The sequence below is a fragment of the Trematomus bernacchii genome, unplaced genomic scaffold, assembly GCF_902827165.1.
Source record: "Trematomus bernacchii unplaced genomic scaffold, fTreBer1.1, whole genome shotgun sequence".
NCBI classification, from domain to species: Eukaryota; Metazoa; Chordata; class Actinopteri; order Perciformes; family Nototheniidae; genus Trematomus; species Trematomus bernacchii.
The window spans coordinates 253483-268204 of NW_022987767.1; the positions used below are offsets into that span (position 1 = coordinate 253483).

The window sequence follows — 14722 nt, forward strand, 5'->3', positions numbered from 1 at the left end:
TGTGTGTGTGTGTGTGTGTGTGTGTGTGTGTGTGTGTGTGTGTGTGTGTGTGTGTGTAAAAGTTAGTGGTTAGTTTAAGCATATACAACAGTTTGCTTACAGTTAGCTTAAAAGCAGGTGCCATTTTCTGCCACTAGGGGACTCTCAATCAAAATCATAACACAAGCTTGTTACTGTTATAATCCCTTTATTGTTAATTATTCACATGGTTAAAGAAAACACTAAATAAAAAACAACTAGTTTTGCTGGTTACTCAAGATACAGCCATCAGATGACTAACATTCTTCATCCAGTTAAGATATATAGTTACAAATGGCTAGAATCTAAAATGTATATCATCAAAATATAGCTTCAACTAAATGACATTTTAATTAACATGTTAAAGGGAAAACAAGCATATTTCTCTAAGTTTAAAACTTTTTGACAACATTTCAAATGCAGAAATGTTACATATTATATCCTTCAAAGCTGCACTGATCAATATTTTGATTACTTAACGGCAAAAACAACAAGCTGACAAAAACAAAAGTCATTTCCTTACACTTTCTGCATCAGCTATAACTGTTGGTTCATGTTATTATTAATATTCTCTTGACTTGTAGCTCTGTTTTGGTCTCCACCATTATGCAATTATAATTGTTTACCAGCAAGTCACTAACTTGTGTTTGCCCTCTGGTCATGAACAGGGGATTTATGAGAATACATACATTGATTTGAGTAGCTGAGACTCCTCTATAATCTACTGTGATTTAGGTATGTTAACATGCACCACTTTAGCCAAAACACTCTGACTATATTTATTATTTTAGTGTCAAAACACTGCCTCTCTCATTACCAGCCTGACCTCCTCTTTCATGTGATCCATAGAATTGTGCATTATATTTCATAACTAAAAATGTGTTTTGACTCTCGCTTGTAGAGACTTTCAAATGTGAGATCTTTGACTGTTTTGTGGTCAGGCTTTGACACGATACACCCTGTTTAAAAGTCAAATGGAGACTCAACAGCAGACATTAAAGGCCAACAGATGCCCTACATGAAGGGGAAGAAAAACAGAAGGAGCCAGCGAGATTAAAAATGAGATGCAGGGGATTATTAAATGGCATTCAAATGACACAAGAGATTATTCTATGGTGGGGACGCCAACCTAAGGTCAGCAACAGAAAACTGCCAGGCGAGCACACAAACATAAAATAACAAACAAGAAAACCGGAGCGTACACAGTTTAGCACTGCATGGGTACAATGTGGGGATTCAGGCCCTAAACACGGAAGCTCCTCTGCAGTAAGAATCGTGTCTCCTTTCGGGTTAGCTTTTTAGTATGTGATGGTGGCTTATTGACCTGCTTATTTAAGCGTATGTTCAACGTAAACATGGTAATCTTCACTTATATAATCCCCTGAGTACCATTTGCACCCCTTCCAGTTGTTGGTCCAACAGTGACCTTGCACTTTGGTTTACCGGTGGAATTGACACAAGAGGAGAGTCTTTTGGCAAGCTGCAGAAGATTTAAAAAGCTAGATTTAAAGCGCTGTACTATAGGGGGAGTCTTACCTTTGTATAGTGTAGTGTCACTTGAGCTAGGAGCTAGCCACCCTATTTGCAATTAGGCAGACTGTGAGTGAACAGAGTTGGTAGACAAAAATAAACTTTGGTTACAAGTCTTTCCTCCTACTCTTAACATGCCATAGAGCTCAAGAGTCTTCTTACTCTAAGGCAGGGGTGTCAAACTCAATTTCATCGCAGGCCACATTCGCATAAAGGTTGCACTCAAAGGGCCGGTTGTAACTATATAAATATACATATATAAATATATAATATATATATAAAATAATGTATTATATTACAATATTGCCTCTGAATTGGATTATTATCGGATAGGATAATAACTTAGTAATTAACTACGTCTGAAAGCAGAAGTCCAGGGCAAATAATTGCAAGTCTCTTCAGTGCGCATGTCACAAAACGAGATGCATTGTGGGACATGTAGTTTATGGGCAACCTGCTTCTGTAAAGTGGCATGTAACCATATAATAAACGTATTATATTCTTTGCAAGCTCTTGCGGGGCCACAGAAAATGAAGTCGCGGGCCGGATTTGGCCCCCGGGCCTTGAGTTTGAGACCCCTGCTCTAAGGTCTACAAAACAAACAAGGCCTTGGGAAACACACTTCACTTTGTGCCATGCTCCATCCTGGTTCATTGGGGTCCAGGTGGGGACACTTCCTCCCTTCTCTGGCCATTCCACCAAGATCATAATTGTCTTTGACAAAACTCATTAGCAGAGACCTTGTAGCAACATCGGCAATCAGAAATTCCATGGAGGGAGACATGCACAGGAACAATGTCCCACACACATTTCATTGCGCCTTTTGACAAAATGTAATGAAGTGTGTATATTGTCCCCCTCATCTGAACTGTGAGCCACTGGTACAAAGACTTTGTTTTATGAGCCTTAGCGGCCCAGCGTGGGACACATCAAATGGCACCTCCATGCTGCCTCTTTTGTCAGACTAGAGGGCAAATTATTGTTTGAGATGTTGTTGTTGTTGTTGTTTTGGCTCCCCATCATACGTATTCGAGGCCATTGCTATCAGAATAATTCATATTCATTTACGTCGCAGGCACATGCTCATTAAGTGGGGTCCTGAATGTAAAGTGCATGTGATGGATGTTCCTGACAGTGCTTTGTCAGAAGTTAACCCCTCATTGACCTACAGTATTATATCGCACAGCATACCACAGTAGCAGTCATTGTTAGACTGGGCTCAGCCTCTTCAGAGCCTGATTAGGAGGCAATGCAAGATTAATAAATGCATAAAACAAAAACATATGATGCTTCTACATCCCTCCAATGAAACTTAAGATGTACAAGCTTATCTCTGACTCATAAGGATCTGATTTGTTTAGGCCTATATTTGACATGTTTTAGATCTTTGTACAGTATAAGGAGCAAGCTGACACCACCTTACAAGACGTGTAGTAGCAGAATAAATAGAAAACAATTTGTCAGTAGGTTTTTTAGTTGTTGTATATCAATTAAATTCAATATCAATCTCTTCACTCCAAAGAAATTGAGCTACAAAAATGTAATTATATAGTAAACAGTTGAATCTGATATTGTAAGGAAGCATGGATCATATGTTTAATTTCTTAAATACAACTTTTACTTTCTTTCAATGCCATAATTCAGATTTTAGAATTGATTTTCTGTTTTGTGTGAGGGATTGAAACAACATTTGTGCATAGCGACAATATAACATTTTAAGGATGACCAACATAATAAAAATATAAATATATATAAAGTTTCTGAAGTTATTGAATTATGTGAGTTTTATCTTTGTTTGAAAAGTAAGGGTGAAGAGTCTAATTAGTTTAGAATTATATTGATATGTTATTTTATTGAGTGTTATGTGTCCCAAACATTGACTTTAAATGAACACCTGTCACTTCTCAGTCAGTTGGCCGTTGACTTGAAAAGAGCACAGCAAACAGCACGTTGTTCCCAAAAAAAGATCAGTGCCCCGGGACAGTAGTGGGGGGGGGGGGCCTGTGTCTTTCTGCATTAAGACACATAAAGAATGGTTACAGATTAATAATGTCAAACCCATTCCAGTCTTCATGTTTACCATGGCTTGTTTTTCTTTTTTTGTGTTGCATATTTGTGCCTCATTCACAGATTATCTAAAATCTGTTTTGGATTATGTGAACATGCTCTCATCGGCACCCGGCATCTCCCCCCTCCCTGGTGAAAAATGTAATTTACCAGGAGGAGAGCGTGTATTAGGGCAACTCAGTTGTGCATATATAGGCTACCTAAGGAAATGATTATCCTTTATCATTGTAGTTTGCCACAGATTTCAAGTCTCGCCTCAGATTAAAGATGTCAGATTAAGGATGTCTTGTGTTTTTCCTCTCCCCCTTTTCTTATTTCCACCTAAAACCCCACCACAATTCACCTTTCCTCACTTTCACTTTAGGTTATTTTATTTAACTTTAGGTCACTTTAGGTTAGTTTATGTAATGTTGTTTTTCTCACAATATGATAGACGTGCTTTCTGACCCATTGCATCCAGGCAGCCTCCACTCACAGCTTCCTGTCTCTTGACTGTTTTCTGCGCAGCTCCTTCAGCCATATGTAAAACACTGTATAGGACCGACTAATTGACCTGTTAGCTCAGGCATACGCTGCTATATGAGCCCATCATGGCCATTATCTATGCTTTCCCCCAGGTACTTTGCCATGGTGGTAATCCCATTGCGCATGCATCATTACCTCCAATAGCAAAAGGCAGCTTTTCTTTACAGCCCACGATTTAATTAAATTTGGTTGTAAATATTTGATACACACCTAACCTACATTTTAACGTAAAGAGCATCGCATCAGGCGTCATGACTGATTAGTGTTGATGAGGAGGGGGAGGGGGAGGAGGAGAGAGGCCCCCTGTTAGCAGCTTGTCATTAACAGATGGACTGTTACAGAACTGCCTGACTCACCAAGAGCTGTCATTCTGCCTCACATCAGGTGGACTGGACCGGTTTTCTTTAAACATATTTTGCTCAAAATTCTGTTCTTATCTTTATGTTTCAGTCATTTAGTAAAACATTTAATTAACTGTAAAGGATGCCAATTGTTTTAATGTGTCCTCTTTATTGCTCATGACAGGATATAATGAATCAGTGAGATCCAGACCTTAGAAAGTAGGCCTAGGCGATATTAATAATATATATATTTGTTTAGCCCTCATATTTATTAGGTTTCAGATTAGCACAGATAGACAAAATTGAACTGGAAAAAAATCTAAGTAAACCTAAATTATTATTCCTGACCCTCCTCATCCTCACCATAGATTCTGCAGGATTTACCAAGCTCCCTGCATTACTGACAGCCAACCCAAGGACACACAGGCTGACCACAGCGCCTCTGAATACAGCCTGAATTGCCCTAATACCGAAAATACTTTTATTACAAGCATAATCCCAGAAGTTAAGTATGGCCCCAAATGACGTTTTTCTTCTATGACAGGCTTTGGACTATTTACAGGTATTGTTTCTGTGGAGGTCTGAAATCAAATGTGGTCATAAAATATAAATCTTTGCCAGCTGATGTCATAATGACGCTCTAGTTTGAGGAATAAAAACGGGAGATCAAGTCAGAAAGGGAACAGAAAGGTCAGGGGAATTATGATTCAAAAATATGATTTAAAAAGATTGAAATGAGACGAACACCTTGCTCCTTTGCTCAGAAGTTGTTCACAACTCCTCGGTATCTTACATCATTTGCTTTTTAAAGTACAATACATTTCAAGGCTTGTCCAACTTGATTTTTGCTGTAGTTTTTGCGCAATATTGTGCGTCAAAATCAATATCCTTACCGCAATTAGTGTACACAGCACTCTTCTGTCTTATGCTACGAAACTGATTGATTTTTAAAGTTTGAAATATGAGGATAAAAGTTTTTCTGAGCGTCTTCTCCTATCATAGATGACAGTGATCATCTTATTACAGCTGTCTGGAGATTAACACAAAGTTATACACCATAACGAGATGGACTATACGCAAAACAGTCAAATCAAAGGGACTTTGATGGACCATGTGAATTTCTGTGCCGGGTTTGATCCTACAAATGACCTTTTAATTAACACAATGTTAAGTTAGTGCAGCGGCTCGCTACACAGGGGACAAAGCAGCATTCATCCTATGTTCCTGCCTCGGTGCCCGGCCTGAACAGTAACAAAGTGTTCGATGCCACTACTGATTAGATGCTGACAATGGAGGGATGATGTCCCCCTTTCTTCCGCAACTTGTGGATTTCACTCACGTCCTCCTCTGAATTATGACCTTCCCTCGACGCTGCGGCTCTGCGCGCGAGTCAAGATGCTAAACTTTGATCAAATGCACTTCCGCAACTCCTTTAATTGGCTCTCTAAATAACCATGACACAGACAAGGAAAGCTCTTGGAAAAAAAATGTATTCTTAGAAAAGAAATGCCATGATAGGCAAACACAGAAGAAGCTCACATTTTGTTAACACAATGACAAAACCCTCCAGGTCCACGCGCAACACAGGGGATCCGGTCCTTATATGGTCATCTCTAAAATCCATCTCTTTTACAACAGGCAAAATGACACGAAGCCACATTAAAACGCAACATGTAACGAATACTCAAAGAAGGGACAAATTCAACCGATAAACACGCCATATAATAAACAGTCAACATTACAAAATAATAAATACACAGATAAATAAATAGGTTTGCTACACTACACGATTGCCATACACAAATTCGGCCGTTTTTTTTTATTCGGCCATTCCCATACCTTTGCATCTAGAATTTTTTTGCATAAAGTCTTTTACACGATAAAAACAAAGTTGTGCAAAATGATAGCCACGTCCACAGTTTGACTGCAGCAGCAGCAGGTAGCTCCCATGTGTCTTATTGAGGCCGCCACTCGGCCAGTGTGTCCTTTAGTGCATATTCATTCATGTCCAATTATTTATTGTGGTACAGTATCCAGGAATCTAGGTGAAAAGAATACAGCAGAAATTAGAAAAATAAGCTCCAAAAATGAATATATAGGCTTAATCATAAGGTATTTAATTTCAAGTTGATTGCAGAAGAAATTCTTATATTTTTCCTTTTTAACTTTTGACATCAGGTATATTAGGAAAACTCACTTTAACCTTGCAGTCATTATATTTTTGATAGAATTCAATTACATTTTAGCAAGAAAAGTGAGTATCTATGTGTCCTTGTTTACATGTGAGTGTTTAATGCAGTTGTTTTGTGCCCCATGTTCGCGTGAGTGTGAGTGTTTGTGTGTGTGCTCTCTGGTTTCTTCCAGTTCAGTGCAGACTCTCACCTGCTTCACCTCTTCATCACTGGTCTGAACGCAGTGACCTTGTCATCCTGCACGGTCCCGCAGGCTTCACTAAGGTCAGACGACTGTGTCTCTGCTTTGCCACCAGAGAACCCTACACACCCAAATAAAAGCATATCCACATGTAAGAAACTCGCCTTAGGTGCAAGTTGACAGAATATATCCCCTCACTTCCTAACCTTAAATGTGCTTTCATCCAGCAACACACATTTGGTGATATGCTCTTGAATTGCTGCATACTTCACAGAAAACATCCAAATATGAAAGAATTTGCTCCCTTTTAATGTGGTATTGTAGATTTGAGATGACATACCTTCAATAGTGGAGTACTGACATGTGTCTGGGAGTGCAGAATAGGAGGAACAGTGCAGTTGGAGGTCCTTGTGACTGTAGCTGCCAGTGCCATAGACTTTAGAGTGCAAGGATAAGCCCTCAGCGAAGGGGCTCTCAGTATTGGTGACACCGCCAGATTCATGGAGGCCTCTCATACCCCCACACTGTCCAGTTAGAGTGCCGGTAAGCCTGGGGCTCTGGAGCTGGCAGTCCCCGGTTGTGTTGCCTGTCCTCAGCTCCGAGCCGTGCTGCTGGGGGCTCAGAATGACCCCCGAAGCCGCCGTACGAGCCAGAGACCAAATCCGAGGCTTATCTGATGCTTCAAAGTGAGACAGGGACAACGTTCCCCCCGTTGAGGAAGGTGCCTTGGACCCGACAGGATCCAGGAAGTCAGACGGAAGAGGGGGGAGGCTGGTAACACCTTTGATGGCGCAGGGGAACGCGTGGAAGCTGTTAGTTAAACTCAGGTGGAGCTCGGAGCTGCAGTCTCTCTTTTGAGGGGGTCCGGATAGCGCCATGACCCTCTGGAGGTCCTGCTCGTCTGCAGCCCCCTTTTCACAGTCGCTGTCCAGCTTTTCACAGTCATCGTCGTCCATGTCCTCCAGGTCACTCAGACGCAGATCCTTCTCCTCCTTGCAATCACTGGAGTCTGCATGGAAGAAAAGAGATGTTAAGGAACATTATTTGAAAAGTTTGGGTAAACTCTTAAAGACATAGTTTGTTCATAAAACGTTTAAATAAACTTTTTTCTTTCTGGAACCTTCTTTTGTTACTGTTTCTGTCCACATTTGGCAGCTGTATTTCAATTTGTAGTGCAAGTGCTTTAGTTTACCAATAATTAAATCAAAACTTAATCCCAAATGACCTTTGGTGAGACAGTCTTCGCTCTTGTTAAAGTCATCCTTCCTGTCATCGTTGGCCTTATTCTTTGGTGACCAGGTCATCTTGTTCTCCTTCTTTAGCCTCCTCCTGGCGTTGGCGAACCAGGTGGACACTTGTGTGAGGGTCATTTTGGTGATGATGGCCAGCATGATCTTCTCTCCTTTAGTGGGGTAGGGGTTCTTCCGGTGCTCGTACAACCATGTTTTTAGGGTGCTGGTAGTTTCACGAGTTGCGTTCTTTCTCCTGGCTGAGCCATTAAAGTCTACTGTCCCGTATCTGGAAAAAAGGACACAGAAAAACACACAGAAAGTGGCCATTAGTGGAGGAAGTGAAGCCTATTCACTCAGGCATCCTATATCCGACTCCCTGCTGTTTGAAATATATACTGCTTCGCTGCATGCAGGTAACTGTGTGGAGTTACACTCTGACCTTTGATCTGAATGCAGCATATATCCCCTGTGAAAGGCTGATTGTAATAATCAGAGCTAGAATACTTTTTGGCTGGTCAGCTACACTTATATTTCATAAAGTGGACACACATGAACATAGAATGTACCTGTCGTATTGATACTGTCCCAGTGAGTGGTCGTAAGGATAGTAAGCAGCCGTTTGAGAGATGCCAGAGTGTAAAGTGCCTGTGCTGTCCTTAATGTCATACTGTGGATTCTGTAAAAGACAAAAAGGTTGTTATAGAAATGGAACATTCGTTATTTCTCAGCATTAAATTATAAAGACATTTGTTATTTGTAAGCTCTTAAATCAAATATTAGGCTATCCAAGAGTGAAACGAATTGCTTTACATGACGTAAATGTGTTTGTTTTTTAAGTAAATTTGAAGCAAAATATGCAATAATGATCTTAGAATGTATATTTATATAACATTTTTAATTATATGTTTTTTTTCACTTCTTTCAGGTACAATTTGCAACATTTGAATGGCCAGCACATTTCTCGCTAACTCCAGGTGTTAGAATAAGAGAGAATAAAAGTAAAGTTACAGCTACACTGCACAATATCAATGAACAAGTCACAAGTCCTTTATCCACTCTAAAATCTCACTTAATCAAATTAAACAATTGTTAACTAGGGGTTATGTATTTTATTATTTTTAAATGCTGATTTACCAAAACCACCTCAGCCAATATTTTCAAACCATGAAACAATAGTAGATTTATATTTATCATAACAAAATGACATTTGATTGCAGTAATACAACTTTACTCTCCATTGCTTCTACACTTCCTCCCCTCACCTGAGTGACAGGATTTTAGACTCGCTTTTAAGGGGAAGAAGATAAGACCACCGGATTAAACGGCATGTCAAGACGGATACGTTTGTGGAAGAACATTGATGAACAAAACCCGGTTGATCGATCAGCCTGAGCCACCCTCCCCCCTTTACGCATCAGAAGTGAGCCCACCAGAGTGGAGTAGATAGCGGATGGGTCGGTGCTGTAGGGGAAGTAGTTGGCGTAGTTCTGGGTGGCGGCAGCCGCTGCGGCGTATGGAGAGCTGTACATCCCCAGCGCCGCGTTCAGCTCCGTCCGGCTGCTCGCCAGGATCCGGTTCTCGTAGGACGGGCAGCAGAAGGAGGCGGCGGCGGCAGTCTGGGAGCCGGCTGTCCCGTCAGAGACCGACCTGGAAATCGAATCGCAGCAAGTCGTACTGGGGTTTGCCGACACGAAAAACTGCATGAAGAGAATCGTGGATAGACATGGTCATTGGCTGTTTCTGCTGTTATCTGGATGCCTGTGACAACTCTGAAGTGACTGTGGGTGATGCATAACGATATCTGTTTATCTATATTCAAGTTGCTCGGTTAGTTTAGAATTGAGCATTTGAATTAAAACAAATAGTTAAATTGTGCTTTAAGTTCAATTATCCTGATCAGGTGTCCTTATCTTAACTTTTAACCTGCCTTAATTCAAGGTAAGTCACTTTTTAGAGAATGATGTGATGAGAGAAAGTAGTTTACATTGTGAGCACGTGCAATAAGGGATACCATGTAATTGTTATGTTTCATGTACACGTACAAATAAGTGGATATTAAGATGTTAAAAGCTGTGCGCAATCCGTGCGTAAAAGTGAAAGTGCTGTGGTTTATCATTGGATCAAAATAAGATAACAATCTGAGCTGATAGCCCTTTACAAGTAAACTAAGTACATTCATTTTTTTTACATTTTTGAATATATATATATATATATACATTGTACTGGAAATAACAAATATTATCTAGATAAAAGTTTGGTGACAACTTTTCTGCTGAGAGTAACTTGTGTCCCCTGATCGTGTTGAACTTATTCCAACTTGTCATTTGGCGCACTCATAGTGTCTTAAAATCTAAATGAATCACTCTAATTGAGTTTTAAAAGCTCTCCAGATAATGCACGGTGTTTAACATCCCACGCTTCCCATATAAATAGAAAGTTTACGAATGTGTGCAGCCCAATCACTCCTCGTAGTGAGCAATAGGTGACATTCATCTCTATTGTCATCAGAAAAACACGTGAGTTCATTCATAATTCAGTGTAATTGGACACGGGTGCGTGTCTATCGATATTTGGTTCCACAACAAAAGCACCACACGAAAAATATCTGTCAAAGCAGTCACTCAGTCATTATTATTTCCTATAGAGAAAAAGGTGCTCTGACTATAGTAAAATACAAGAAAATACGCACAGAAAAAAAGCCAATAGTGTGTGTGTACATACACAACACTTAGGAGAAATAAAAAGCAAAGTCTTACCTGTGAAGTTGCATTGTAAGGATATCCAAATTGCGAGAAAGACATAGCTGCTTCTTTTGTTACCATCAGCAATAATCTTCACCCTTGATCGATTGCAACCAATTCCTACTTCAAATCCACCGTCTTACACACATTTCCACGCACGGCCTTTCGCTCAATAATAGATGACTTCACTCATAGGAGGGAGACTTTAGGATGGCACCAGCTGCAGATTGTTTTATATGAATGAATAATCCCCCCAAAGGACCCGATAAGAAATGAAATTAAGCGTCATTAAGTGCAACAAAAAAATTGTTGTTGTGTTAGCTGAAGGAGGCTTAAAGGATAACGTAAGACTTGCAAGATATGGACTCTGCTTGTGCTATTATTTGTGGCTCTATAGTTCTTTAGCATTCATCCATGCAAGGGTATCAGCGTGACGTCACTGTAATCCCGGAACGGCAGGGTACCAAGGATAGAATAATGTCTTTGCCAATCACATCCAACGCAGGGTTTTCTTAAGGTGCACTGTACACAGCCTGTTCCCCTTTTGTAATGGAATTGTTCACCGATTTGCTGAGATAACGTCCCGGAAAGTTGCATTATGTTCAACGTTATTGAATGTTAGCAGGGTTACATGAGGAAACCCCTTGTAAAGATAAATGAATTAGAAAAAGAGACTTTGACATTTTTCTTTTTTGGTATTCTTGTGAGATATTACGATTTTATTCAGCACAATAAATGTTTTACCCATGCAAACAGGAATCAATTTAGCATTTCAACTAAAAAATATTGTGATTTCAAACATTTTCTATTATATTTATTTTCAATCTACCCAACTACCCAATACAACTGGTTGAAGAAGCACATTTAAGACTTTTTACTTTCTTTCTTCTTTTTTCTTTTTCTCGACCTATGTTCGCCTCTCGCTCTCTGGCCAGAGGTCCATCCCGGAGTTAATGACGATTATGTTTCTATCTTTCTCTATTAGAGAGGGGCAGTCCCAGCAGGAACGGTTAGAGGGGTTTTTGGCAGGTCAATAGACCAGTGATTGATGCGCGCCTGGAGACCTACGTGACCATTACGCGTAATGCGTAATTGTATCAATTAACAAATGGATACATGCCCTTGTTTAACCAACGAGTAACAAAGTGAAAATATGCCTTAGAGGTGAAATCCGAAGAGCTATGCTGGGGAAAAAAAGACAGTGGAAGCCCTGCTCTCCAGTCTAATTAAATATCCGTGGAAGGGGGCGACGAGAATTGCATTTTAATTGAATGATGCTCACTTGAAAGATGGGTAAGGAATGATGCTGCCTCACAGTGAATGAAACGAGAAATCATTTTAAGCCTTATTAGATCAGCAGCTCAACCATCACCAGTTTTCTCCCTCTCTTCCATAAACATAAACAAGCTGTGCCCCCTCCCCGTGTGTTGTTGAGCTGGAACAGGGAAGGGGGGGGGGGGTCGTATTTCCCATACACACTATATGTGTATTGACAATGACAGTCATGATCAGTCCTCCTCAGTCATACGATCTGCCTGTTTCTGATTATCTAAGGCTGTGTAAGGTTCCTGTTGTCACGACTGATACCTTGTGCCACATTTCCCGGTGCCCTGCCGACCTGATGTATGGCGTTTCATCCCTTGGAGACGCTTCTGCTATTATGGGCTTCCTCTCAGAGGGGCGCTAAAGAGCCGCGTGAAGGAGTTGGAGATCTCCCGTGAAGAGATTTTCCTCATAGATAAAGTGGACACAGTGGTCAGAGTCCAGGTTTTGGAAAGTGCCCGGGCAATACGCACTTGTTCAACAGCTCACACACACCACAGCTCTGTTTATGATAAGTGCTTATTCTGACAGGCAACTAAGTTACAGCAGGGAACTTGTTGCTTGGTCCCCAAAACATACAAGTATTCCCCATGTTACCCAACTGTATAAAACCTACTGTATGTGTAAGAATTATCTTTGAAAACGATTTTTCTGAAATGTATTTTTATTTTTAAATGTCATCAACTTGTTGATTCTTTCAACGTTCAATTCCAGTATTCTCACTTGCCAATATTCTAATAAAGAACCAGGCTTATGCTGCAATAACATATTTTAAGTTCCCAAAACTCACTCAAAACAGGAGACAGTGCAAATGGCTAATAATCAAATAAATCTAAAACTAAAAGAGGCGAGCCAAGGTGATTATTATATAACTATTTTCATTTTTATTCTTTTGGCATACATTTAAATATTCTGAGGACAAAGCGCAAAAAGGCACTTTAATGTGTTTGGCTTTACAGTGTTGGACCTAATATCTAAACTGGCAAAACAATCTATTTTTCATAAAATCAGAAAAACAGCGCTGTTTTGTCTTTGTGACAATGCCATTTTTAGATAATCCAGTGTGGTTTTATTTTTTTTATTGAGTTTAAAGTAGGATCTTTTTTTCAGCCCCTGCTCTTAATCCTTCAGTTTATCTGAAAAATCTGAATCACACAATTATGGAGACATGGTTTTACATGTACAGTGGCAAGAGTTCAAATCAGAATAACACATTTGCAACAATAAGTGGTCTTAACTTTCCATTTAACGCTACTGATGGATATCAGGACTTATTATCTAAGGGGAATGCACACTTTCATGCCTGAAGTGTTATTCTATAGGATAATGTGCACACAGAGAAGGTTGAAACAAGCTAAATGTAATTGCATGCCGGTGGTCGATGCTTTTCTACAAGGGCATGCATGATGGCCCAAGTGCATACGGACAGACTCATGCATAATGCATGCCCAGCAGTCAGCGTAGATCTCACTGAATCAGGCCAAAATGAACACTAATTGTAATGGCAGACTGACCACAGTGCCCTTCCTTTTAAAATATGTGACAACCCCACGATGAGACATTTCATTTACAGTGTTTTGTCCAGATTACTTAGTACTCACATTGTTACAAGGTTTTTGTTTTTTAGCAACAAACTTGCTGACAAAGCCAATTAGTGATTCCTCTTTCTGTTTTTCATTATAGTTTTTTTGGCAAAGTCCTGTACTATACTGTAAAGCGCTACTCTCCCAACAGGAGCAAGGTCCTTTAAAAGATAGCAGCTTCTTTAAGGTGTACAGTAGCAGCCACCCTCCAGTTATCAACAGAGGTAATGTACTTAAGTACACTTTTGAGGTACTTGTACTTTACTTTAGTATTTTTATTTAATGCTAATTTATACTTCTACTCCACTACATTTAAAAGGGAGATAATATAATTTTAATCCACTTCATTTATTGAACAGCTTTACTTTTAACAGTCACAAAATAATCCATTTATTTAAATATTTCACAAAAGGCAATCTGAACTTTGTTTGTTTTTAAAACAGTAAAATGCTACTTGATGCAACAATATTATCTAGAATTGTCACATATATAAATATAATTATATACACTTTTTATATTATATGTAGATTTTGCTAATAATACTTTTGCACTTTCACTAAAGTATGATTTTGAATGCAGGACTTTTACTACTATCTGAATACTTTTTCTATCACTGGTTTTCAGGCCCTATCATAGTTCAAGCTCCTATCCCAGACCACCCTGGGTTTAAATCCTGTATCATTTATATAAACATTTTTCCTGTAGTAATATAATATATAATCTTCTTTGGAGAACTAAAGTCACGCAAAGAGTTCCAAAAAGTTCAACAAATCCAAAAAGTATTAGAATTGTTGTACAAGAAGTGAATTCACATTTATTTTTGAATGTTTAGCGTCCTGCATTCTTTTGGTATACAAAAGTGGCCGTACCTCTACTTGAAAGAAGCTGCAACAAAGTCTGTAGACGTACAATTTGACCCACGACTGGTCATGTAAACGAACAGCTAACGACTAGCAGACAGAGGCATTCACCCGTATAGTACATTCACT

General features: G+C 39.6%; 1 protein-coding gene across 1 annotated transcript; it reads right to left on the reverse strand.

The window, feature by feature from the left end:
- Positions 1–6492: 6492 nt before the first annotated feature.
- irx6a (iroquois homeobox 6a) lies at positions 6493–10908 on the reverse strand. The gene is made up of 7 exons (XM_034148456.1): positions 10843–10908; positions 9517–9783; positions 8653–8762; positions 8080–8372; positions 7195–7863; positions 6864–6975; positions 6493–6522 (listed from the first exon to the last, which is right to left on the reverse strand). Exons 1-6 carry the CDS (start codon positions 10906–10908, stop codon positions 6869–6871), a joined length of 1512 nt encoding a protein of 503 aa, XP_034004347.1. The 3' UTR covers positions 6493–6522; positions 6864–6868.
- Positions 10909–14722: the final 3814 nt, after the last annotated feature.

Coding starts and splice junctions, on each gene's coding strand:
- irx6a (XM_034148456.1), bottom strand. CDS start 10,908: ATGGTAACAAAAGAAGCAGCTATGTCTTTCTCGCAATTTGGATATCCT. Junction 9,784..10,842: donor CTTACAATGCAACTTCACAG/GTAAGACTTTGC, acceptor CTCTTCATGCAG/TTTTTCGTGTCGGCAAACCC. Junction 8,373..8,652: donor GGACAGTATCAATACGACAG/GTACATTCTATG, acceptor CCTTTTTTCCAG/ATACGGGACAGTAGACTTTA.